The sequence below is a fragment of the Aptenodytes patagonicus genome, chromosome 5 (genome assembly GCF_965638725.1).
Source record: "Aptenodytes patagonicus chromosome 5, bAptPat1.pri.cur, whole genome shotgun sequence".
NCBI classification, from domain to species: domain Eukaryota; kingdom Metazoa; phylum Chordata; class Aves; order Sphenisciformes; family Spheniscidae; genus Aptenodytes; species Aptenodytes patagonicus.
In genome coordinates, this window is record NC_134953.1 from 33,382,109 (window position 1) to 33,408,362 (window position 26,254).

Genomic DNA, 26,254 nt, shown 5'->3' on the forward strand with positions numbered 1-26,254 from the left:
CATATTAGATGGTATTTTGATAGTGTCTTATCGCTGTAAGTTCTAGCTATGTGCCCTTGACACTTGCTACAAGCAATGTCCCAGGGCATCAGAAGGACTAGGACCACAGGAAACAAAATCCAGTAACCCCTTGTTCCTTCTCAGGAGCAAAATCATTATTCCTCCTTGTAACAGACATTGCCTTTTGAATGCCACGTTGGGAAGGGGGAGCTGGGAGTCGTAGAAGAATTCGGGTAGCCTTGGGTCACTGTGCACTGTGAGGAGCCTCTACAGGTTGCTCATCTGAGGGATTGCTGTCACTGCTCGGGATTTATTTTGACAAATTTTTCAGTATTTAACCTGATTTCTCAAAACCAATCTTGCCCGGCATATGGGAGGTAGATGCAGAGCTGCTGGAGCATCCTGGAGCTGTCTTGTCAACTTCCTTCTGATGTACTGGGTTGTTTTCGTGTTTAATCTTACAATGTTTTCGTTAAGTCATGTAGCAAATGGGGAAACTTCTACCACTTGCAGTAGTATTTAAAAACAAAAAGTAAGGTTGTGCTTTATTTTCTCCCCTGGGATTCCTCAAGTATTAATAACTTGCTTTAAACAGTCTTGATTGGTAGCAATTTTTTCTCCCTTAAAAAGCCGTAGCTAATATAAATTAACGTGAATAGCTGCACCATCCTTATTTATAGATTTGCACTCAGGTTTAACTGAAAATCTCAAAACATGCTAAATAAAAATCTTGTGTTTGTGCTTAACATAGAAAGATTATGTCTGCAACTAGGTGAGGCTCTCAGTGAAGAGACCTGCACTCTGGAGTGCATTTGCCTCAAATTCAGGTTTGCATTCTTTGGGATATTGTGTCACCCGTCATTTAGCTCCTGTCTGTAAATACAGGCTGAAGTGGGGTTTGGTTTTCTTTAGTGGGTTTACAAAAATGACTGACTTCTGTTAATTTTGGATTATTCTTAAAAGTTAAGAGGTCCCCAGGACATGTTGCGACTGGCATAAATAAAATAGAGAAGTGAGGAGTGCGTGGGGTTTGTTTGTTTGTTAACATGAAAATTGCCTACTACCTACTGAGTAAGGCCATACTTTGTTTTGAAAATAAATACACAGCACTGCTGAAGTCTGCTTGTGGCCTAACGCAGGACTTGTTTATCTAGTTTTCATAACTACCAGAAAATTTTAATTAGAAATTTCACAATCCCCAAGATCTTGCTTTCTTGATAGTTTGAATCTGGCCTTTTGGTTTATATCATACACAAATCATATACAAAGCATGTTCCCAGTTCCCATCTGTTTTGTAGAGTGATTGAAAAAAAAAAAAATCAATAAATCCTGTGCTATCTTCATAACTTCAGGTTAGAAGTCAGCTTGAAATCACAGCAGCTCCTGGTTTGCTTGTTTTCTTGTTGCTGCTTTTATAAAAGCAACAATCCTTACTTACTATTACTCAGTGGGTTGTCTCATTAAGTTCAGAATGAGTAGAAAAAGAGTTAAGTTGCTAAATAAACAGTTAATGAGACAGCATTTTTAGAGGGACTATTTTATTGCCCGCCTGGCTGCCTTCAGTTTTTATTTGTGTCTGCAGCTTCCTTATTCTGGCTTTGAGTTATGCTGTTCAGCCGAGGGGAAGGGCATGGGTGGGAGACATGGATGTTTTGTTCTGTGTGTTTATTAATTTAAGATGTCCCTGAGCTCGGGCCAAGATTCATCCCCGTTGGCTTCAGGTGCAGAACAAGGGGCCTCTGCTCTTGCTTGCATGCAGCCCCATGCCCCAGCGCTGGCAGCTGCCCCGCACCGAGAGCAATGACTTCCATAGGAAATACTGAGAAAGTTCATCGCTAGAAAAAATAATTGTTCCTAAGGAGTGAAAATTTCACCTTCTTGACCAGTAATGGCTGAACTCCAGAATTGTCAAGAATTGAGTGATCAACAAAAGGGAGGTGACGGATAGTAAGGGACAAACATGGCGCTTTTTTCCCTCAGCTTTCAAAAAACTTTTGTAGACTTGTAGATTTTATAGGCTTACAGAACTGGATGACTTTTATAAACTTGTAGACAAAAAAAAAATTTTTTTTTTTCACTACTTAAAAATCTTTATAGCCACCTATGGGCAAATCTTCATGCAACAAGCAGTCAGTATAAATTAGTAAGTTTAAAGTTGTATCCAACTATTTGAAAATAACACATTCGATGGGAAATAGAGCAGAACAGAAATTTCATGCCTGTATGTCTGCCTCTGGGCAGCTGGTGTCATAACTGTTACTAAAGGGAGGATGTTGAGGCATCTCTCTGGTTTTCAGTTCAATACGTTCTGCTGCCTGCCACAGATACTGTACATTCCTGCTATTTCTGGGAGAGAAAAGTCTGACTTGGGTTTTTATTCCCCACTATGATGCAAAAATTATCCAGAAGTCTTGTGGTTGAAGAGAAAACTCAACAAAAGTTTCTCTTGTAGCTGTACATTTGTATGAAAATTGGTTATCTCCCTCCATATTCGTATCTGGGGTGGCCTGTGTTTCTGAAAAGGCAGAACTTTGTACTTACCATACTTTTGCTGCCTCGGTTTTCATAACTTCTGTAGTAATCTTGAAACGCTTCTCCCAGTTTGTCCTTGACAGGAGCTCTAATGTGCTCAAGCATCCTGCAAAAGTACAGTCGTCCCTCTGAGCCAATTCCTTAGAAGTAAATCCATGTAACTTGAAGCTGAGATTGCAGGAGCTGGGTATCAGCAGTTCATGTAAAGTTTTTGATATCCAGCCAATGAATGTGTACTTCTAAAAGCATGTATTTCAATACGTATCAAGTCTAATTTAATTGCTTGATAGTCTTGTATGTGTATGAACATTGTGAAGTCATATACAAAATGTACCTTCTTGGTGAAAATCTGAGAAGAGGGGACTTGGAAACAAAAAGGAGAGGTCTGTCCATTGGCGCTTGTGGAGGAACATCCTCATGTTTGTACTTTTTTTTTCTTTAATTGTGCAAAAAACTCCCCACTTGAATGCATTGAAGAAAGCAAAAGTATCAGGATATTATTATAAAAATACATTACTCATATTCTTAATTAATTTTTGTATTTTGTTTTTCAGCCAGAAAATTTACAGAAGAATTGGCTTCGGGAATTTTATCAGGTAAGGTAGAACTTTATTTTCTCATGGACTTCTATGCACATTTGCTTATTGGCTTAATTAATAATATAAAGATCTATTGCTTTTGAAGTTGAAGTCACTATTTTATAGTCAAAACCAGTCCTAAAGAGTATGTCTCTTTCTGGATTTCTAAGTAATGATTATAAAAGTTCAGTGTATAAACATAATTTGTTCTCGTTGACAATCCTCTGCCTAAAAAATGACTTTAGTTTGGCATGTAATGGTCTTTTAAGTCTCCTGAGTAAGAAATACATTTGAGCAATTTAAAAAAACAAACAAACCAACCAACAGTTTTTGTTTCGGTTTTTTGTAAGTCCAGTTTACATTTATACTGAAATCTAACGATTTCTGGTGTTGGTTTGCAATAGATCAGTCCTGCTGTCTGCTCTTTCTTGAAAAAATTCTTGTTTAGGCAGTGTGAAAATACTGAAACTGAACCCATATTATAAAATGTGTTGTAAACTTCAGGTGTGGTGGTTTTTGGTTGTTTTTTTTTAAGCATAAAAGCCACTAACACATTGTGTTGTTGCAATAGAGACTTGCTTAATTTGCTGAGTTCATGCAGAAACATGTAAATAAGCAATAGGAAATGAGCACTGGTGGAACACAAAGATGTCATCCCTGCTAAGTACTGTGAGTGCCATTTCACTCTGACAGCTTGTATCGCATCTGCCAGAATTGATCAATCCTGAGATTCCTTTATTCATTTTTACATGTCCTATACAAAAATGGTTAAAGCAACAATATTCTGCTGTTCAAGTTTTAAAGTGAAACTGTATACAGAAAAAATTAATAGCAATATTTTATCTTTTGCTTTTTTGTAACTGAAAATGTCCTGTAATTATTTATCTGGTCAGGTAGTAGCCTATGACCTTTATTGAAATGCTGTAAAATACTGCAGTTAGCTTTTTCTGACAAGTTTAATGGATTTGCAAAAATCCGAGATGCAATAACCAGTCTTATATTCCTCACTATCTGTTGTCTTCACAAAAGATTCATCTGTTTATTTTTCTTCTTCCATCATGATTGATTACTGCTGTATGTACACGATGCTTACACTGTGCAGGCTTTCAGCTAATTCTCATTTAAACCATCTCCACATCTTCAGGGAAGACTCCTCCTATGAAGAAGAGACAAAGTGCATTTAAATAAATAGAATTTTGTTGTTGTTGGTTTTTTTTAGATCACTGCATAATTTTCAGCATCACATTACTTATTTATGCATCTTTATCAAGGAGACTCCTTACATGCTCACTTGTTTACTAAAATGGGGTGAGGACTACAGAAATGCCTCCAAATAGTTTGTGGAAAACAGGAAGAGGAGGGGAAAAGAATGAGCTGCTATTATCCTAGAGCAGAGACCACTAGCATGTAAGTGGACGTGGTCTGTCTTTGGTCCAGTGAATATTGTGTACACCAAGTTCAACATAGGAAGAAAATGATTCATTAACACTCCCATGCGGCCAGTCAAGTGCAGGGTCTGGACCAGCGAAAGTGTAGCTAAAGTAGACCTGAACCCATCCCTCAGCTGCAGTAGTTTTGCTACATCCATCTTCCCTCTCTGTGCCTCTGCCCTCCATATCTGCAATCTGAGAAAGCTGTATTTAAAAGAAAAAAGAAAGGGGTGTGAAATAAAAGAAGGTTACCAGTTCCGCTCATTGCTGGTAACAGACAGGCAGTCCTCAGCGTGTTTTGAGAGGCAGTACTTGGTGTGTTTTGAGGAACAGTGCCGTTCAGTAGCCTTGAACCCTTCTTCCTCTTCAGTGTGTGCAGCAGGATGACTGTTAACACCGTGTTCGCAAACGCAGTAGGAAGTGGAATAAAACTTTATAAAAAGCTCCTTAGGGAAGAGACTAATAGGCTTGTACCAAAAGCAGCACAGCACAGTCCTGATGTTAGGCTACGTAGCAACCTAGCAAATGTATAACTTCAGAATTTTTTTTTTTTCATTTGAATTCTGCATGCTTTGTTGAAAACCTCTGCAAATTGAAGTTCATCAGAAGTACTGGAAAATGACTCTTAATACTTCTTCGTAAACTCGAAACCCAGATAAACCACAGACCACAATTTTTTTTCCATTCTTCTGAGGAATTCAATTTGCATATGTAGTTGTGTCAGTACAGTTTGCATAACTTCTGAGGATGAAGTCCTTTTTGTAAGCAGTCAAAATAATCTCCACAAAAAAGGAAGCGCAATTACTACTCTAAGTTTAAAATCTTTCTAGAAATTAAACCTATAATGGAAACATGTCTTTGAATTGATGTCAAAGAACATATAAATGAAGAAGCATTTTGGGGCTTGTTTTTAAGTTCTGGTAAATTAAAATACAGGATTTTAATTGCTGTGATAGGTAAATACGAGTCACTTCATTTATGTATCATCATTGATTATACGCTGTATGCATATAATCTAAATATATATAGCGCTAAAATTTTTAAATTTCTGCCATTGATCTACAAATATTCTAAATTATTAACATGAAAAATATGGAAGATCTAATGCTGTTAAGTTAAACAGTTTTTCCAAGAAATACAAACAGGAAAAAATATTTTAAATAAACTTTCAGGGATGTTTTTAATGACAGCTTACAATGTAGCAGCCCATAAAGTAGCATGCTACTTGATTGCTTTTGTTGACAACCCAATTGATACAGCTGAGAGATGTTGTTTTGTCTGATCTGTTTTCCTTGGATTCATCGGTCTCCAGTGTTGTAGAAGTGGAGCCTGCATTTTGGGTGACATCCTACTTGGTAGTTTAAAATTGATTTAACTATCAAATACTGGGTAATTTGCTACCAGTTCACTGTTAGTTGCTGCTTTTCCCCCAAGGAAAACTAAAACAAGATGAAGGAAGAGTTCAGCTGAACTTAATTCCATACATTCATAGGTATTGGCTTTTGGCGCGTGCTCCCCAGAGGAGGAGGTGGTGGTGGAGCCTTTCCCAGGCATGTTATGTAGCACTGGAATAGACGGCGTCCTTGACGCGTTGCTGACAACAGGCTCCTAGGAGGAAAGAGTGGCCTGGATCTCAGAAACTTGCTTGTTTCCCATCGCTAAATTTATAGTGAAGCTTTTCCTCTTTGCTGCTCTGCTTTTTCCATTTGATCTGATGGGTGAATACATGGCATTCATTTTGGGGCTTCATAACACTTTTCCTTATGATGTAAGCTGTAGGTATTGTATTCTCATTGTGTGTAGATAAATAAGAAGGCTTAAAGCCAGCCAGTTTTTGCAAAAAAAGTAGTAGTAGAAAAAGAAAGTCAGCATCTCTGGTAGTACTCTAGTAGTGAGATGCTTTAGGAACAAGAAAAGGCTTCTGAAAGATCCATCCACCTGTCTGTGAATGCTTAACAAACTGATCAAACTACATCATCTAATTAAAACACAGTATCATAAAAAACATTCACTAAATGATTGAGGAACGCCATGTTCCTTCTCTTCTGTGGATTACAATGTTAACTTTAAAGTTAGTGTATTTTAAATTAACCTTTAAAGCATAAAGAAACAAATGTCAGCTATCCTCCCATGTTCCTCCTTTTCTCCCCGTGCTTCATCTCCCTCCCAAAGGTAGTGCGTGAAGAATACGTGTGCTCGTGTGATGGCAAATTAAACGAGAGATTTAACCTCCCCGAGCCTTCTGCCTCTGCTTTGGTATAGGTTAAGGTGGTGATTGTTTGAAGGTGTAGATTTTTCTGAACATCTATTGTCAAGTAGTGATACTCTTCAGAAGGAGCGCAGAGTATCTAAATTTGTGATTTGTGTGCTCTGGCTTTGGAATTCCTCAAATTTGTGTTTTCAGCTTTCTTCTGTGAAGCCAGAAAAGTACCTGTCCTATAGGAAAGTGGAGAATTTTGTTTAATTCATCTCCAAAAGCTAAGCTTCAGGAACTTGCCGTCTTGAAATACGGCAATTTGAGAGTTGGCCCAGTGGATTTTTTTTTTTTTTTTATTCCATAGTTGTCATCAAATTTTGCATCTTATTGCCTCTTGACTTAGTATCACTGAACTAATTTTTTAATTTGTAAACATGAATAAGGTGGCCAGGAGCATTCCTCCTTGATCTGTAGCATTTTGAAAGTCAGCTCTCTCCAGATAGCTGCTGGTCGGGGGGGGTTCCATCCCATGCCTGTTCCCAGCCCTCCTCAGCTGGTTCAGGGCTCTACCTGTACCTGTACCATCCCTGCTCCTGCTGTCCCCTTCTGAACCCGCCCACCCTGGGCGCAGGGTCCGGGGTCCAGGAAGGTGCAGGCAGGCAGATGGGGCTGTCCTGCTGTGGCTCAGCCAGGGGTGGGGGCGTGACGGGACCACGGGAAGCTGAACCCAGAGCTGGTAGCTCCTTCATGGCTTAATTTGGAACCGCGAAGCCTTGAAAGTTGAAGGACCTCCTGTGTGCTGGAGAACCCCATCCTTTTTGTTGAAGAATGGGAAAGTGTAATGAAGCTGACAAAGGCCACATGCTGATTTTCTGCAGCTCTGTCTTACTTCTGGAGTAGAGAAGGTACAAACTGTGCTTTGCTTTTTACCTTGAGAAGAAGGAACACTCAATGAACTGGCTGCCATCTGAAGCCACTTTTTCACTTGTTAAGTTTGGAGTTGGAATGGATGGCGAGTGGTTATGCTTACTTGCTATCTAAAACATGCTTTGATTTGGGGGTGGGTGCTAGGTTAGAACTTCCAACAACAGATTAAATTACTTCTTCATTTCTTCGTTCATTGTTGCAGTCTTTCTTCTTTGTGCAAGGAAGCAATCAAGATTATGGAAATTATTAAATACCCATCAGTACCTGTAGACATTGCAGAAATCTACTTTTTCCTGCATGCAGTACTGCTGCCATAGATGGATATATATCCATTCGTAATACGGATCTTTATGTATAAAGTGGAGTATGATGCATATAAGCCTGTGCCCAGCGAAGCAGCACAAACGTGCCGGGTGTCCTCTGGCGTAGTTAAAACACCGAAGCAGGACCATCTCAGCTGGGTGAGGTACACACTGGTGCCACTGCTGCGGGGCGGTACAGTGGGCAGCCCTGGTGTGAGCTGTTCCCAGCGCCACAGCGTTGGCCAGAGGTTTGCTGTGGTGACAGCAAGTGCTTTGATAGCAAGATGACTCGCTCCTCTCCGCCCCTCAGGAAGGTGAGCGGAAACCCATGCAGGATGGCAGCACAGTGGGGCCTTGGGCACCTTTGCAGGATCTTCTGCACTTCGCTTTCAGTACGGAGTTTGTTGCTGTGATTGCTGTCCCGATAGAGAGAAGATTGGTATCTGTGTGTAGTCTGCAGACGGGTTGTACGTAGTATTGAAACATTATTAAAGCCTTTTGATAGGTGTATTTAAGCTCTGTTTATTCCAAGTTTGATGATTCTCTCTGAGCTTTACTCTCAAAGTCCCTTTCCAGTTGTTGGTCACAGCTGACTTTGAAACAATCTTAGCTTGAAAGAAGATGTGCTTGTGCTTGAAAAGGCACAGAGTCCTATGTCATAGTGAAATCTTAGGTGGTGTCTGACTTCAAACATAAAAATAGGTCAACTACTTTGCTTCAAATGTGGTCGAAAGAAAAAGGTGATTTAGAACAACTTTTAGTGTGCTGTAGATGGAATTGATGTTAAAATAGGAAGCACAATTTCGAGATGTACTACAATCACAGACTTTTAACGTAATTAATGTCTGATTTGCATCAGTCAGGCTATCAGTGCATATATCAGTGAAACTTTACTGTAATGCCCTTAAAACCATTAACCACCCTACCCATGTGATTACTAAACAATTCACTGTTTTTTCTTCTGGCATATTTGTATTTCTTAGTAATATTCATAAAATCTTTGAATCTTCCCTTTCATTAAACAGTTTGATCATAACCTTTAAGAATCTTGATAATCTGCGTGGTAGCATAGTCAGTTATTTTAAATGCTATGGATTTGCAGGCTGTGATTTGTTTTGTTTTAGACCCTAGTAATAAGACAACTACATTTTGCAGATATGTAATGTATGAAGCTGACAGCATTTGTTCAGTTGAATGCTTTTGGCAGCCCCTGTAACTGGCTGGTCAGAATAGGCTCTAGGCCACCAAAATTTTTGGAAGAGGTGGGAATTATGTCTTAAGTGGTTTTACATGATGCTATTTTTTTCCTTAGTTTAGAAAGAAAAAAAAAAAAGGGCGGAACAGAAGCTATGGTTGGAAGATAAATGTCCCTGAAGATAGGGTAATACTGTAATGGGATAAAATATCTATGAGAAAAGATATCCAGCCTACTGGGCATCAAGTTTAGGGAAGGAGGAGAACAAACAACAAGCAATCATTTTGCTAAAAATCAGCTAAATATCATGCAGAGGTGATTAAGAGGAGAAGACAGCTTGCCTGTCAGGAGTGTCTTTGCTGGGGGGGTTGTCGTCTTTTGTTCATGCAGTAAACAGTGGCCCTGTCAGAGGTGTCAGCTATTCACTTCTAGCTCTCGGGTGGCAACAGTTGTGACCTGGACTTGCATTGATTGTGTGGGTATGGAAGTGAAAATGCACAAGGTTGTCGGCATGTTCTGGAACAGCTTAGCACGTTGCATGCTTTGGTTTGTTTGTTGAGCTGGAGAAATGTGTAAGCATTTTGTAAAAGTGAGCGGGATCATTACCCATGTTGCACAGTGGCTCTGGAAGGATGTCCTGAGGCAGTTGCGCCAGCCTGGCTTTGCTAAGGCAATGCTAAATGACCAGTATGTGTAGCAAAATCAGTCCGTGCATAGGAAGATCATCCACCTCCTGTGGTATAACTATCGCCAGCATCAGCCTGAGCGCTGCAGAAGGAACCAGGCAGTTCAGTAACGTGCTGTCTTGTGCTTTGCACTCCTGCACGTCATCCTCCACGCGATGCTGTGTGACTCCCAACAGCAAAATCTGTGTGCTTGTTAGAAGTGGAAGCAGGCATTATGGGGGAAGGATGTTGCAAAATCCCAGGGTTTGCAGAGCTCGCTCTAGTTTCTAATGTTTGAAGCAGAAAATAGTATTTGCAGTTGAAAACAATCCACTGGAATCAAGATAAAAGTCTTGTAAGCAAGTATGTCGTACCATGCACTTGATAATCAGAAATTGCAGCGAACAGGGGGGAAAAACCTTCTTATAAGGAAGCAGAATTCAGTGAAGTCCTAATGCTGGTGATTATGCTTCATCTTGTAACTATGAATAGTTACTGGTAACTCGGGTCTTAAATATTTTTAGTTCAGACTCCCGTCCTCTTTTCAGTAAAAATTCTCTTACCCCAAAAACATGCCTTGGAAACAAGGAGGGAAAGTGGCTGTTGGGAGGAAAGTGAAAACACAGATTGTGAGAGTAGTGGTTTGGAGCATTTTGTGTGTGATGGGAAAGTTTAGTGCTTAACAAGAAACTGGATGATTTGATGAACTAGATGTTATGCAAATGCTAGAGTATTCACAGAATATGCAAATCGGATTATTGTCCCACTTGTGTAATGTGCCCAGCACCCAGGCTCACAGGTGTGAGCTTAATGTCAGTTCGCAGGAAAAAAATATAGGGGAACGAGAAGCTTCAAGAGCATCCAAGAAGCTGTTTGCAAGGGAGGGCCCTAGGGGCACACACAAAGGACTTCTGTTGATTGATTTATTTATGGGGGGGGTGTGGGGGTGTTCTTTTCACCCCCTCCTTCCTCATCTATTTTACCACAGTTTGGGGTGGGAGGAGTTTAGGAGCTGGAGCTATTGGAAATCTTCGCTAATTTTAGTAACGATCTTTTTTGTAGCATTCATGGCAAATGGCCATTTTAGATGAAAGTGTAGAGGCAGAGGGTTGTTTTTTTTTCCAAATGTAGTTGTCCATGTTGCTTAATGTGTTTGAGAGTATTTAGAGCCTTTATTTGTAGTAATACAGAAGTTAAAAGTTTACCTAAAAGCTGAAGGTCATCTTGGTATTGCAGCGTGGAAACTTTGTGTATTACCCTTTTCAAAGAAAGAAGAGAAGAAAAAAAAACAACCAACCTACAAAAAACCCCAGCCACTCAGAAAGTTTGTTCTTTAATTATTTTAGTGGACTTAATCCTGTTTGTTTAACTAGAAATGGTGATTAATCAAAACGTTGTGTTACAGACCCCAGCAACCCTTGCGAGTTTAGGTCTTGGGCCTTTTTCAGATGGGTGCTTTTTCCTCAGATAGGCTTGTTTGGGGTTTTTTGTTTGTTTGAATCCATAGCCTGAAAACAGGACAGAAATGCCTGCCTGCGCTGTACAACGTACGCATGCACGTGCTGTAGCACACTTCTCGAAGCTGAAGCCTCACTGCAGATGGTTTGGGTGAGCAACCCCCACTCCGGCGGGAAGGCTCAAGCACGGCTGGGCTGCCCGGGGGGACGTGCCTGCACTGGGTGCCAGGCGGCCGGCAGCCAGCCCAGCCCTGACATCATGGAAACTTGCGGCATCCTGCGCCTGCCGCGAGCAGAAAACGGGTCTCTGGCATTTGCCGCCTCCATCTGCTCCTTACAGCAACAAGCTGTGACTTGGCATGCCGTCTCCCTCAGACGGCAATGAGAATGATAGGTCCCCACCCATCCCCACGGAGGAGAACCCTTCTCTTGGGGTGGTGGGCGAGCGGCTCGCCCGCTGAAGCGGGGAGGTGGTGAAGAGCGGTGTGCTCCCTGGAGCCTGCTCCCTGCCTCCCTGCTGCCTGTGCTGCAGCCTGTGCTGCAGCTGTGGAGATGCTGTGGGTGCCGCGTCCTTGGGGAACAGAGGCACGACGAGTAGCTGTTCAGGGAAGATTATTGAGAGCTTTCACACTTCGCAGCGTAAACTCCAAGTAAATCCCTCTGCCTTACTAGTTTATGTGTTGGTTCCTTTTTCTATAGTGTGCATTAATGCATAAACATAACCTGTATTTGGAAACATGTTTTTCCCTTACTCAACCCTTCTTACTGTTTTCTGTCACATACACTTCGTTTAAAAAAGAAAAAAAAAATCTACCTGCTTAAGGTGAAAATTTCCATGTATGTGCCTCATCTAACTTTTGGAGGAAACCTCCAGGAGAAAATGTTTCCTCATTCTGTAAATGAGACTTAGAAAAATACCCATTTCTGATTTGAAAAAATAAATGTACGTACATGCTGGTAGTAACAGTTTCTTTACAAAACTGTACTACCTGCAGATTTCGGAGCAGGGAGTCAGCGGTTCTGGTTTTGGCACATTTGAAGGGCTGTGTTTTTTGCCCGTCCTTCGAAGGCAGATGAAGTGGAGAGGCAGGCGCAGGAGCACTGGCGACAGGCAAACCAAGGAGCTCCCCCTGGGAGATGCCAGCCAGGCCGGGGAAGGAGGGGCACTGGAATGGGATGCAAACCCTAAACAGTGATGGGGACTATAAACAGGGGCGAGGATGCCGGGCAGCTGGAGCATGGGTATCTCAGAGCTGGGGGGAGCCCTGACCTGTGGCTATGGTGGAGCCCTGCCATGGGTAAAGGTCTGGGAGCACCTCGGGGGTGTCATCCCCACCCTGAGCTGCAGGGCGAAGAGCTGTCTGCAGGTGTCCTTTCTCCAGTAACTCAAGTGACAGGGTAATAGGGGAGGGTGTAAAGGTGCTTACCCAACTGATGATAGTGATCCTACATTACTTTGTAAGGGTTTAAGAAAAAGCCCTGAAGGAATTACTTAGAGTGACCCTGCAGTATCATTAACAGTAAAGAGCTCAAAATGCCAGTCATGGAGTTACCTCTGCTGTGCATACCTGACAAGTAATTGCAAGTCAGTCTCTTCCTATCCTTAGTTTACTGCATACCATTAAATTACATTAAAATTTGAGTAGCAATTGCTAGACAATGATTTTCTCGGCTGTGGTCACACCGTGGTATGGTAATGTACCAGATGTGATGTTCAGCTGTGGATACTCAAATGTGCGTTGAGGTCGTACGGTGGTAACCCCTTCACACAAGCTTTTCTTTAAATAATGACTTTTATGCCCCCAAAGCAGAGCTCTGACTTGCAGGCGCAGGGGGGAGCTCTTTTCCCCTCTGTAGATCAGATGCCAGGGGTTGCTTTGCTTACAACATGAAGACCGTTAGAGTAATGGTTCCCTTGGAAAGCACCCAATGCAACCTGCCAAGCACTGTCCTGCCGTGGGGGTGAGGGCAGACCCGCACTGGCACAGCAGCGGTAAATCCCCTTCCCCTTCTCTTGCTCTCTCCCTGTGGTCCTCTGCCTCGTGCGCTTCACTGCTCTCAGCTTCTCAAAAAGCGAGACAAAGGGTTCTCTGCCAAACCTCTTACTACAACTTCTTTGAACAACTTAGATCCAGTCTATCAGGTTGTTCATGTAGACAGACTATAGATAACATAACTAAATTTTTCTGGATGGTGGGACTGAATTCAAGTGCTATAGGCAACCTTATTTTCAGCGTTTCTTAACTGTAGAATAACACTTTCAGGTTTCGACAATGTTCCTCTGTCACAGCTAATGTGTAATGTCTGTTTCATGTCAATAGAAGAAGACCCTGTCTCAGTGACAGGGAATTTCAGAATGCCTTAACCACAAAAACCCCACTATGACTATCATCGGAGTCTCTTGAATCACTTAATAAGAGCTAGAAGTGGGATTTGTCAGTTAATATCAAATATAGAAATACAGAAATACAAGTAGTGCAGCTTCTCTGCACTACTGCTGCTTGGCTGTGCACTTGTAAAAATTTTATTACTTTTTCGGGTTTTGTTTTTTTTTTCTTCTTCAGACTTACAGAAATTGCAAATACTTTGAATGCTTTAGGACCACAAATGCTAAATTGATTTGTACATATTTCACAAGGAAACTAAAGCTCCCATTTTGATATTTTGACTTTTTTTTTTTTAAAGTGATCCTGGATATGGGAGATCAAGGCTCAAGTTCCTCTTCTGCCTAGCTTGGATCAAAGTCTAAAAATGATGCCCTCACTCTTGTGCATGCGTTACCCTCTCTGAGAGACTCGTCTTGCCGTTTGCAGAGCTGGCCGGCTGTGTGGCACGGGGCTGTGTCCTCTCCCAGCTCCTGTCGCAGCTCCAGCAGACCTGTACCTGCTCTGCCCTGTGGCACGCTGGGCTCAGGGCACTGCGACTGCAGGGGTACTCTCCTCCACCCTGTCCCCTTACCTGTCCCCTGTCCAAATAGACAAGGACCTATAGGAATGGAAAGAGATTAACTTTATATTTTTTCACCAGTTTTATATTTGTACTTAACTATGTTGGAGCAGCTTGTTCAATTACCCATATCGCAAAAAACAACTTCTAATCGTGGCTTCCTTTACCTATTTTTGTGTATCCAGAAATTGAGCATAATGCCCAACTTTGTACAAACATTGTGCTACTGTAGATGCAAATTCAGTGTTTATGTGATCTTGTATATGGTCTTTAACCTCTGGCAACTGTGAGTTTTCAACTCTGAGGTATTCATTACTCATTATTATGTACTGTTTGTTCTTTCATAACAGTAGAAAACTAGTAAAAGGTAATGAAGCAGAGCCAATTTGCTCTTAGTTGGAGGGTATTTATTATATGAGAGGATGTAACTAATATTCAGGTATGTTTTTGTGGTTTAACCTGCAAGGAATGCCATGAAGGCTTCTCATTGCTATTAAGCCAGTGCTGTTTCCTCATTAAAAAATGGCATATAACTTTTTAAATACCTGCTGTGATTTCAAGCTGTCAAAGATTTGAATGTGAACAAAAAAAACCTGTGTCCTGCATCTCAGTTCAGAGTCTGGAAATGTTTTCTGTTGCAGCTGCTGTAGCACAGTAGTTGTTCTCCAGTTTTCTCAAGGCAGGATTCCACGTTCAAGGCTCCCTGTTACTCGTCGTTCATAAATGTGAGATAGCTTATACCTAGATCCTATTTGAAACCATTTATTTTACTTTTGCCTTACCAGTTTATTAGTTTTATTAGCTCTGTAAGAAGAGATCTTAATGAAGCAAACTGTTGTAGCAGTTAAAATTAATAACGTGATGTGCCAGCACATTTTTGCTGTGTTCGCAAGAAGCGGTTACTGGATGTGTTGCTTTGAAACAGTACGAGTTGGATATGTTTGCTTTACAAGATTAAATAGTTACAACTGTTTTCTAATTATGGTAATTTCATAGAGCTATCTGAGTAGATAAGATCAGGACTTGGAAGCCAAAACTGATTTGGAGCAATAAAGCACATGGAGAGTTGGGACTGCCTGTTGTTTAGGGACCACAAATGAGCTCTGTTACGAAGTTCGACTTCACAGGCTGTGTTTGGTTAATATTTATCTCCAAGATAGTGAAGAAAATGAACCAACCAGTTAAACTTCATAAAGATGCTTGATTATTAGTTCATTGCTAATGGACTCTGTGATTGCAGGCTGCAGGTGGTCCCTTAAGGCAGCACCGCCGTCGCGCTTTTGAATGTCGCGCCTTCTATTCCACACACATAAATGGTTGGTGTTCTGCAGGACAGTGTGTTTCTTACAGTGATCATAAATTAGGCACATCACACTGCAAGAAGATTAGCGTAGTGGAGATGTCGGTCTCCGCAGACAGCAAGTACTCGGGAGTGGTGTGGGCTGACGCAAGACCACTGTGGTCCCAGCTTGCACAGCTTGAGGCTCACAACACTGCTGTGAAGCGCAGCTCGCTTCCATGCCTGTGGATGAAGCAAGCTGGTTCAACAACACGTTATCCTTAGGAAGAAAGGGGCATCTATATGGGGACATTTGTTTCTGTTCTGCTGTGTTGCCCCTGTGCTGTGACCACGTGGGCAGAGCCTCCCCTGCACCATGGGCAGGACGGCATGCACCGCAGCCTGTGCTGCGTGCCCCTGTCGGTCGGAGCACTCAGGTACCTGTCCCACTGCCCGCGGTTCATTACGAGTTGAATGCCTTTAAACATAGAGAAGTTAGTCTTGGGCTTTGGTTTCCACAGCTTAGTGTGGCTTTTAAGTTTCTGTTTAACAGTTCTCACTGAAAATTAGACATTTAGACTTTTTGGAAGTTGAAACCTCTCTCCTGAATGTTAGTAGTTGTAGCCAAAACCCACTTTTTATATGTTCAAAACCACTTTAGATACGTGTCCTCTTTGGTGCCATGTTTGGTGTTGGACAAATACTTAAGAAAAACTTTCTCAGCAAAGCTTTCTCTTAATTGTTTGTAAATCTATAAAATCAGCTAGTATTAATGTAAGCTTTTATAGTTATAGCAAAGGAAAAGTATTTGCATGTCCCAGCTGGGTACAGTTTCTTGGGTTCCAGGCATTTTTTTAGCCATCTTTTCTGTAGTCGGCTTTTTTTTTCAGTTGCACTTTCCATTGAGTCCTGCTGTAGCTCATCCTTGGTCCTTACTGATGATGGCCTGTTTTTAATGCAAGATTGCTACATATCATAGTTAGGCAGAAATCGGCATTAATGAGCTAACTGAAGTGCACAAAGATCCACAAGCATGTATGTGGGAGGGTGTATTTACTTTTTTCCTTTATATAGTAACACTTGCCAGTAGCTTACCTCAAAATGCTTCACCGAGCAGGTCGGTGTCAAGATTTGTTTCGATGATGGGGAAGCTGAGGTACAGAAGAGGAAGTGACTTGTCTGAAATCACTTGGAAACCAGCGGCTGTTAGCTCCTTTTTGCGAGTCTACAGCATTTCTAATCTAAGCTAGGTTAATTTACTAAATTTACTGCGTGATCTGTAAATAGTAGTATGCTGTATTCGCATCGGCTTTGGCATTCATGAACTGCTGCCAGGCTTCCCCATGCCCCAGATGGCGCTGGGCTCACTGGCTGTTTGACCGCCCCTCCCCGGCCACTGGACCTGGGCTCCCTCCTGCCAGGCGCACTGCGATGAATGGTGACTGCCTCGCGGCCCCGTAGGCCTGCTGCAGGCTCTGACGGGAGAGCGGTGTCCAAGGGGCATCCCTGAGAAGTGATGCACCGCCAGCCGGTGGTAAGACCTCGCTGTCGACTCGCCCTCTCGTGCCTGATGGGCACGTGGGGCACGGGCTCTGATGAGTCCTTCGAGCAGAGATAGGCAGTGTCGCCTGCCAGTACTCATGGGTCGGGACAGACCTGCTGCCAGTCCCTTCCACTGTGCTTCCCTGAGAGCTGACCAGCTATGTTGTTGTCATGAAAAGGTGGCAGTTAAAAGCAGGGATGCATTACTGTTTGCCTTTTGCTCAATGGAAAGCTGCTGCATTTCAAATTTTGCTAATCTTTAATTCATTGCCTTTGAGCTTGATTTTCTAATGAGATTATTTGCGTGGTTAGGAATGAGGAATTTTGTACCCTGTCATCAGATCAGATGACAATTTCTCTCTACTGTGGTTTGAAAGAAACATTTTTTTTTAGAGACCTTTTTACTACAAAGTTAGTCACTATTGATTTACATAATTAAAAGCATGACTGCAAAGGCTTATTGTGTCTATCCCTTTTCAGAGTTTCAGGTACAGCTTCAGCAGCAAAAAAATGAGTACAAAAGGAGAGCTATCCCTTTTATTTTTTTTCAGTTATTCTTCATTGCGGTGTGTTGAAGTTAGGCATGATTATTGTAAAGACTTCTATCTCCTGCACATGTCTGCCACCCATCCCCAGTACAAGAATGGGAGAGAATGCTGTGGCCCCTGCGTGGTAGAGAGCCCCAAACCTGCCAGTGCCAAAGCCTGCGGAGAGAGGAGTTAATTTATTATTCTGGTCGAAGCAGCTTGTGGAAACCAGGCCGTTCTTCCTCTGAATGGCTGCACGGACAACGTGGCCTTTGTGCTGGCTGGGACCGCTGAGTGCCACCGAGTCAAAAATAACAGTGAATCATATTTCAGATCTTTAATGTGTTATTTACCCTGTATGCTTGCACCAGCATGTACTTGATTATTTCAGACTGTTACCCTTTTAAAAAATTGAAATAGTTCTGTAGCTTGTGTCCATTAATTCACAAGGTAATAAGACATGAAATAAAAGTTGTAGAGACTCAATATCAACACGGAGACATTTGTAGATGTGTTGTTTGCAATGCTGAATATAGTTAAGGCAGAGAAAACTTATTAGGACAAAATAAGATTGAATGTGTGTTTAATGCAGCAGCAAATTTTATAAATGCTGTATATTTGATTTTGTGCATGACCAAAAAAGCATACATTCTAGGTTTTTTAGTATGATAATTGCATCCTAGTGCTGACTATTTAGTATTTAAGATATTTGCATTATACAAGACTAACACTTGAAATAGCGTGATGGATTTACGTGCCTCTTGTATTAGATACGTGTGTGTGTGTGTATATATATATGCGCCATAGTGTGTGTGTGTTACTTAAATACTTTTGTAAATAAGATACTCCATAAATAAAAATATGAAATGTGACAGCTAATCAGCATTCTGTCATGAGCTAATTTGAGATATTTTGTAAAAGTGGGAAAAAATCACTTTAATTCAGGTGTTTGAACTCTTCCACCTCCGAGACAAGGAGATGTTTTGATCATCTTAATGGTGTTAGGTCCTCTTTGAGGTGAGTTGGAAGAGGTTAAATGAGGCTTTAAAAGAGGCTTTAAATGCCTAGGAACTAATTCATAGGTTAAAAAAGAAAATATTAGCTAAAAATATTTGAGATAATTATTGTGTATTATGAGTCTTTCACGTGCATAACAAATGATGCTCTCCTCATTGCTTATTACTGTTCTGCCAGCTACTTCTCAGATAACAGCTGATAGTCCTCCTTTCGGAAATAACACATCTGGATTTGTGTCATACAACTTTGTTAATATTTGTGTATCTGTTTCAGGTTGTACATGCACACAAGCCCCACTTCATGGCTTTACACTGTCAAGAATTTGGAGGAAAAAACTATGAAGCTTCCATGTCTCATGTGGACAAGTTTGTTAAGTAAGTAACTGGGAAGTTATAATGTGGTATATAATTCTAAGCAGAAGTCATTAGATGTGTAAAGTACATAAGCTTTGAAATATTTTTCGACTTCAGCATGTCACGTGACCTTGCAGAAGGAAGTGATAGGCAAATGTTTATGCTTTGTATTATTTAAGAAATCGGGAAAAGTAATAAAAGTCTCCTCTGGCCATGTCCTGGCAAGGTAATCCTGCAAGATATGGAATATGTGTCTCCCTTTTGTATCATCTCTGAGATGAAGCTTATTATGCCTGGTAATCAAACAATTTCGTATTTGGAAAGCACCTTCAGGCTCTGAACTTGGACGGCGTATGGCTATGCTTCTGGGCAGTAGTTGTGGTAGATACATCCCAGTGCCTTCTGATAGTGGTGATGTTTTTAATAGCTGGTGAAACCGAGAAACTGCTGGGAGTTGGACAGAAGGTGGTACGGTTGAAGTATAAGCGAAGCACAACTGATTTACAAAAACTTACAGTGTAAGTCAGGGTGAAAAGTTAAGAGTTTTAACTCGACCGTTTAGTCAGCAGGAATCCTGCCAGAACCGTCAGCACATCTAATGAGCAGAGTTTGAAGAAGTAAGAAATAAAGTATTTCTCTTTATAGGTGTAGACTATGAGGTGGGGAAGAACCTCAAGGCAGGAATGCACTGTCAGTTCTCAGCAACTGCTGATGCTGCATCGCCATTAGAAGCGTCTCTGTACATGAAATAATGTCTATAAAAACACTTTGTGGATAAGCAGCTTTTTTAAAATACGGATCAGAAAACTGAGCCGCCGAATTCCCGTTCCCGAAGGCGGCAGGGCTGGGGCATCCGTCCGCAGGGATGGAGCTTCCCGGATACCCGGGCAACGGGAACGGCTCCACCGGCCCTTCCTGCCGCTTCTCCTCCCTCTCTGCGGTACCTGGCGAGGTGCGGCTCCCACCGGCACAAGACGCTTTCACCGTGGGCGCGTGCGATCTAACGAACCGGCGCCCGTCCGTCCGCCGTCTGCCGGGGAAGAGCTCGGGCCGCTGCTGCGCCCCGGGCCCGGGCCCGGGGCGGCGGAGGGCGGTGCCGCCCCGCCCCCGGAGCGCCCCGCCCCGCCCAGCGGCGGTCCGGCAGCGCCCTCTGCTGGCGGCGGGAGGCGCAGTGCCTGCCGGCGCCGGTGAGCGCGGGCTGTGCGGCGGCAGCGCCGCTCCTCTCCTCCGGGTGTCCGGCCGGTGTCATGCGTGCACAGCGAAGGACGCGCTCTGCAGCGAGCGGCTTCTCTAGAACAGCGAGCGTTGACACGGGCATCGTTGCGCGGGTCGGGTGCGCCGGGCCTGCCCCTGGCTTGTGCAGCAGGGTCGTCCTGTCGCCCTGCTCGGTCCCCACCAGTGTGTGGGGAAGGTGGAGCTCGGTCACAGCGTGAGGAACTGTGGCCAGCGCGGAGCAGATGGCCCGCTGGGTCACAGGGCATGGCGGAAGTGTGTCTGGCTTTCAGAAGATAGCTGTGCTGGGGCCTCGTTTTGCTGTACCAAAATTCATCCAAACACCAAAGGATTGTGACCTTCATTCTCCTTTACCACCTTCAGACGCACCCAGTTTCTTAAAGCTGCCTGCAGGAGCACCTCAAGCAGCACCGTTTACAACTCGCAAATGACAGACTCCTCAAACTGCTGCTTTTAGAGACCCCGGTCTCCATCGAAGCAAAAACCTGTTGTCACCCTGCAATGAACTGACTACGCCTGCCAGCACATTAACGGGGTTCAGGAAAGTTAAGCTCTAAAGTTGAGACCATGGAGCCTTTAGCACGAATCGCCCAATTTTATGGAATTTTGTGGTCTTCAGAATCTTGAGTCCTTCACAGCTGTGTCCAAATGGTACTTAAGAATTGCATGACTCATGTTGAAAGCGTAGCTGATGTGGTCAACGCCAAAGCTTGCAGGCAGGTGGCTATACCACAGGAAACTTTCATCCCTGAAGTTCACACCAAAATGAGATGAAGGCCTGTAGTTCCTTTGGGTGATACTGGGGACATTACAGTACAGAGAACGATGCTAAAGCAATATAGTATCTTTGCATCTCCCTTTATATTTTCAATCTCTTTTTTCTCTTTTAGAGAATTGTTATCAAGTGATGCGATGAAAGACTACAACAGAGCTCGAGTTTACCTGGATGAGAACTATAAATCACAGGAACATTTCACGGTAAATTTCTTTCTTTCACAAGTTTAGTTCAACAAATGGTGAATTTCTTCTGTTAAACTCTTTGGGGTTTTTTGATTGGTGTGGCGGTGTGAGCTGTTTCCGTCATGATGAGAATTACATCTTTACTAAGAGCGTTTACTTTGTAGGACATGTAAATGCTGATATTGCAGAAGTGCATCCATTTAAAAATGAGTAGAATGCCAGAATGCACGGAAAGTCTTTTGTTAAAAATTATTGTCTAAGGTTTTTTTCCCCTCTAACAATTAACCTTCTTGGTGGATCAGAATTACCTTCCGTTCACGAAAACGTGTTACTGTCTGACAGTCTGAGGTGGTGCCAGCTCTGCAGCGTGATTAGCTGGCGACAGGGCTTGGCAAGCGTTCAAGACTTGTGTTACGAATCTCTAGAGCTGATTCACAGGCTCGCTCACCTGTGGGATCGTGAGAAGAGCCAGAGCACAAGTTTCCACTAGTATGCAAGTGATGTTTAGGTAAATGTAAAAGCATGTGTGCAGTCGCCTTTTATGCGGAGCAGAAGTGATCATATGGTTATTGCCACGACTGTACAATGTGCGAACAGGTCTGCTGTTTATTTAGGTGATTACTGCTAGATTGTACCAGAAAGAACAGCCCATTAGAGATGAATCAGTGATGTTTCCCTTCTCTCCAGGACAGCAGCTTCCTTTTCCCCCTGGGTACTGCTTGGTGGCAGTCGGCTGCCCCGAGGAGCCCTTTTGCCAGGCTTCCCGGTGCCTGCTGGGGCTCTGCTCCCTGTGTGTGAGCTGGTGCTGCCTGGCAGCCGAAGGCAGCAGCTGGGACATGCAGTTCAAACAAGGAAAAACCAAACCCCCAGCGCGCACACAAATCACAGCTTGTTAGCATATAACCTAGGGGAATAAGAACCTGGAAAGGCTTTTATTTATTAATTTTTTAATGACTCTAGCTAGGAGCCCAGGTAACGTGGAACTGGAGGAGAGGTAATCAGGATTTTCTTCTCTTTCTCATCAAAGAGGAGAAAAACAAGATTATCAGCTTTACTGAGCCTTAGTGGGACAAATCTCGCATCAGCAGTGTTAAAATTGCATGCTGAAGACATTCAGGAAGCCCCAGCAGATGAAGGGCAGTAGGACAGAACTGCATCTTTTAGAGTCTCTTATAGCTCAGAGCTCCATCCGGATGAACCTGCTCACTAATGAAGACCCCGCAGGGGTCCCGCCACAGGGCTGTGGTGGACCTCCTGATACGGTGAGAAGAGCTATCAGGGGCTCTGCATAACCTGATCTGCTTTCAGCAGAGGGTCAGACCAGATAATCTCCAGAGGTCTCTTTTGACCTACACTTTTCTGTGATTATGGGAAAAAGGGATAGTCATCTGTGATCTTAATTTGGAAAACGCAGTATAGAAGACTAATGCAACCTATAACAAAATATCTGTAGCTTTTTTTAAAAGATTGTCACAATACTTTATAGTATGGAAATTATTTTATTTAACATGAGGTACATTTATTTTTGATGCTACTATGGTGGATAAAAAGGCTCTTAAGGAGGTTGACAGCAATCCTAGACGTAGAGCATGTGCTGTTTGCGTCTCTGTTAAGAACTCTGTATTTTGCAAAGTTCCTAATTCAAGAAATAATGTGGTTTCTTGTTTCACATACTAGCATTATTTTCTAGGCACTATGTTTTCTTGCAGTATTCCCCAGCCACCTTTGTGATTCTCCCTTTCCTGTCATAAATATTACTTTGCATATCTCTTTCCTCTCATCCTGTATTTACGAAAGCTAGGCCTTCCTGGAAAAAGAAATTCTGTCAACATATTCAGTCAATACAGGGGGAAAATAAAAAGACTGCTTGTACGAATATTATTTTCCATGGAAAATAGTCTAACCAAACGTGTGTTTATTATTTGATTAAATTATTCTCTGTTGAGCTAGTAACTGTAAAGATATAAAACAGGTTTGTAAAGGTGTTTAACGTAGTCCCACGTGACAGGCTGTTTGTAAATAACGCTACCTGTACCAGTAAAGCGGTGTTGAGTGGCTAGGAAATGGTTCCACCAGTCTCAAATGGAGACAATCATAGGAGGGAGGGCATTTTCCATAGAAGCCCTCAGATCTTTTCAGGTGTAGGCTCGTCTGCATTAGTAACCTGGAAGTGAGTGTAAAAGCACTGCCGATAGAATCAAAAAATAACAAAGTTACTGGGAAATAATGATGAGCGTAGTACCAGTGTGAGTTGGTAAGGTGTCTCCAGCAGAGAGGGGACTCCCTGTCTGGGAAGGAGCAGTTCTGGAAAGGATTTAGAGGTTCTGTTGGACAGACCAGAAACGAGCTCCCGTTGCAGTGCTGTAGCTCAAGAAGGAAAGCGATCTTTGAAAGTGTAGCTAGTGGAGAAGGAGTGTAAGAAAGATGGTGACTTTGTCTCTGTATACAGACATAGTGAAGGCAGTATGGGTGTTCTGGCATCCAGTTCTTGCGTCAGAATTTTTAAAAGCATAATGAAAAGATGGAGGTGACTCACAGAATGATGTTTCTGGCTTTTTTCTGTCTGTCATTCTTTCCAACCTTTAAGAACCTTTTAGAGCTGAATCAGTTCAGTGTGGAAAAGGGAAAAAAACAGAAGACGAGCGATTATTTAATTACGCTTTATATTACTATCATCGGGAGAAAATGCTGTGTGCTTGAGGAATATTTTATACTTTCCTTGTTAGACTTTTAGTAGTAGTGGCTTGGAACCAAAGCTAGAAAACCTAGAAAGGAGAGAGGATACACCTTCATATTGAGCTTCTTAAACTTCCTGACTTCTTATAGTCTACTTTTTGGCACTTAATGCTGACAGTCCTCATACATAGTTCCTGAGACTACTGTCGTGAATCAAAGATTCATATAGATGATTTTTTTACACATGTGATTTGAACTGGCAGTTCTTCAGCTCCTCTGTTCAGTCTTGCTGTGCATATAACTTATGCATTGGATAACTGTCTGAACAGGGGTTTCACCACTGTGGTGTGTCCATTTAGGGTAAAGTTTTAGTCTTATCTCCAGTGTGGTTTGGCTCGCACGATGTTATGCATCTCCCTGTTTCCTCATTAGTTCTGTTTGATTGCAAAGTTCTTTAACTTCTATGGGCTTTTTTCCATCCCTTCTAAGGCACGGAATTGGCAGCAGATGGTAGCCTTGTAATTATTATATTATTACCTCTCTGTCTTTGAAATATAAACATTTATCACATATATTGTTGTATAATGCTATTTTCTTTAGAGATGGAGAAGCTCAAGTAGTTGCAGTTTGGCTAACCTTTACCCCTGCTGCTTTCATATCCCCTTTTCTAGCAGTTTTGGCATCACTTCTTCTGTAAGGCTCTCCTTGGCTTGGCTCCTGCAACGCTAAATCAGATTTTGCTGCCCATAGTTACTCAGCTTGGCTGCATTAGGACTGACAGTGAGATCTGAGAAAGTGTTTTCAGAAGCCTGTCCCTTCAGCATGCAGCCTCTCTCTTCCAGTTCAAGGCAACCTAGGATGCGTGTTTTACATGCGTGTTGTGAAATAAAAGAAGAATGTGATAACGAGGTGTCTGTCGTGGAGTGATTTGGTTTTAAAAGCTCTAATAATTCGCTATGTATTAAGGATCAAAACGGTTCATTTCGCATCATCCCAGACAAAAATAAAGTTTGATACTACGCATTTGTCATTTATGGTTGTGTATACCAAATCTGGTATAAAACAGACTGGTTTTAGGTTTGGGATTTGTGGGGAGAGAGGGGGAGGTGTCGTGACTAGGGAGAAAACTGTGGTTCGGTTGGTTGGTTTTGTTTTGCCATAGGTGATAGGATGAAGCTGTGTGAGAATTTGTTCCACTCAAAACTTACTAAACGACACACACAAAATACAAACCCAGCCCATAGGATGAGCAGCGAGTTTACAGCCTGGGGGAACGTGTTAGATGCCACTGGCCCTCTGACAGCTCGTGGCAGGTCTCTGGTCCCAGTGGGGTGGTCACCTTGCAGTCTCTAAGGGAAGGGTTGAGAGGGAGAGTCAGATTTTGGCAGGGACTCTTGACCTAAGGCTTTCATTAAGGTAAGCGTTGTGAGCATTTGCAGCAGAGGTTTCACGGGGAGTGCGGGGCAGCGCGCACATGCATATGGATGAAGCAAGTCATATCACACCTGAGAGATGCACAGTTTTATAAAATTTAAAAGTGATCTGAAGATTAATCTCTTGGCAGAAAGCTGCTACATTAGAGCTAATGCTTATCAGCTCTGGGAAGATGACAGTGTCAGAGTTAAGAGCCCTCAACAGTTATGAATGAGGTTTATGGGTGACAACCTTTGCAAGCGTAACGATGGCTTCCCAGAAGTTTCAGATTAACTAAACAGGCAGCTCTGATGCTGTTCCAGTTATGACTGGAAATACTGATAGCAAACTAGTGTGGACAAACTGACTCGTGTGCTAGCCAGAAATTTTCAGATACTCAAATAGCTTGACAGTGCTTTTCAAAATTCAGCCTCCTGTAAATCTCTGTTTAAAACCATGATACTTTTTTTTGGTCATATAAAATGTAATCTAGAAGGTGAATCTTAGTTTCTGTTAGAGAATGTATAATTAGTGAAGAGAGAAGACACATATAAGAAGACTGAAATAGGTAAAAGTCTGAGAAGCTGAAAAATTCAGTACAATTGTTTTATTTATTTGTGAGTATACCCAATGGACTTCACTCTTAATAAAGCAGGTCGTTGCGATTGTATCAATTTTTCCCAATGTCCTAGCATTTACATTCTCTGTTAATTTTACTGTACTTGGTATATTTCATGTAAGGGGTAAATTATAAATCTTAATGCTTTTCTATGTGAAGAGTTACTCAAAAATAGTTGGATTTGATGAACTTTTACCTGTTGATACTTCTCAAGTAGCCTAAGTTAATTGTGAATAAAGTACTTTTATTCTGGAATGAGAGCATTCACACTGAAGCTGAATAGCAGCAAGAAATAAATTGATGTTTTCATCAAATCCATAATTATTTTTATATGAAAACGTCAGTATAATCAGTTATTTTTTTTTATTGTAATTAGATCAAAGCTAGTTTTGTTTGGTGCCCTGTG

The 26,254-nt window shown here is 42.2% G+C and overlaps 1 protein-coding gene across 3 annotated transcripts in view; it reads left to right on the forward strand.

Moving 5' to 3' along the window:
• The window catches only part of INPP5A (inositol polyphosphate-5-phosphatase A), a 260,525-nt gene that overhangs the window by 58,535 nt on the left and 175,736 nt on the right, over positions 1-26,254 (forward strand). For all 3 annotated transcript variants that reach the window (XM_076339286.1, XM_076339284.1, XM_076339285.1), the window contains exons 2-4: positions 3,087-3,128; positions 18,868-18,968; positions 21,071-21,158. In XM_076339286.1, coding sequence (XP_076195401.1) covers positions 3,087-3,128; positions 18,868-18,968; positions 21,071-21,158 — 231 coding nt within the window. The remainder of the gene's footprint in view (positions 1-3,086; positions 3,129-18,867; positions 18,969-21,070; positions 21,159-26,254) is intronic.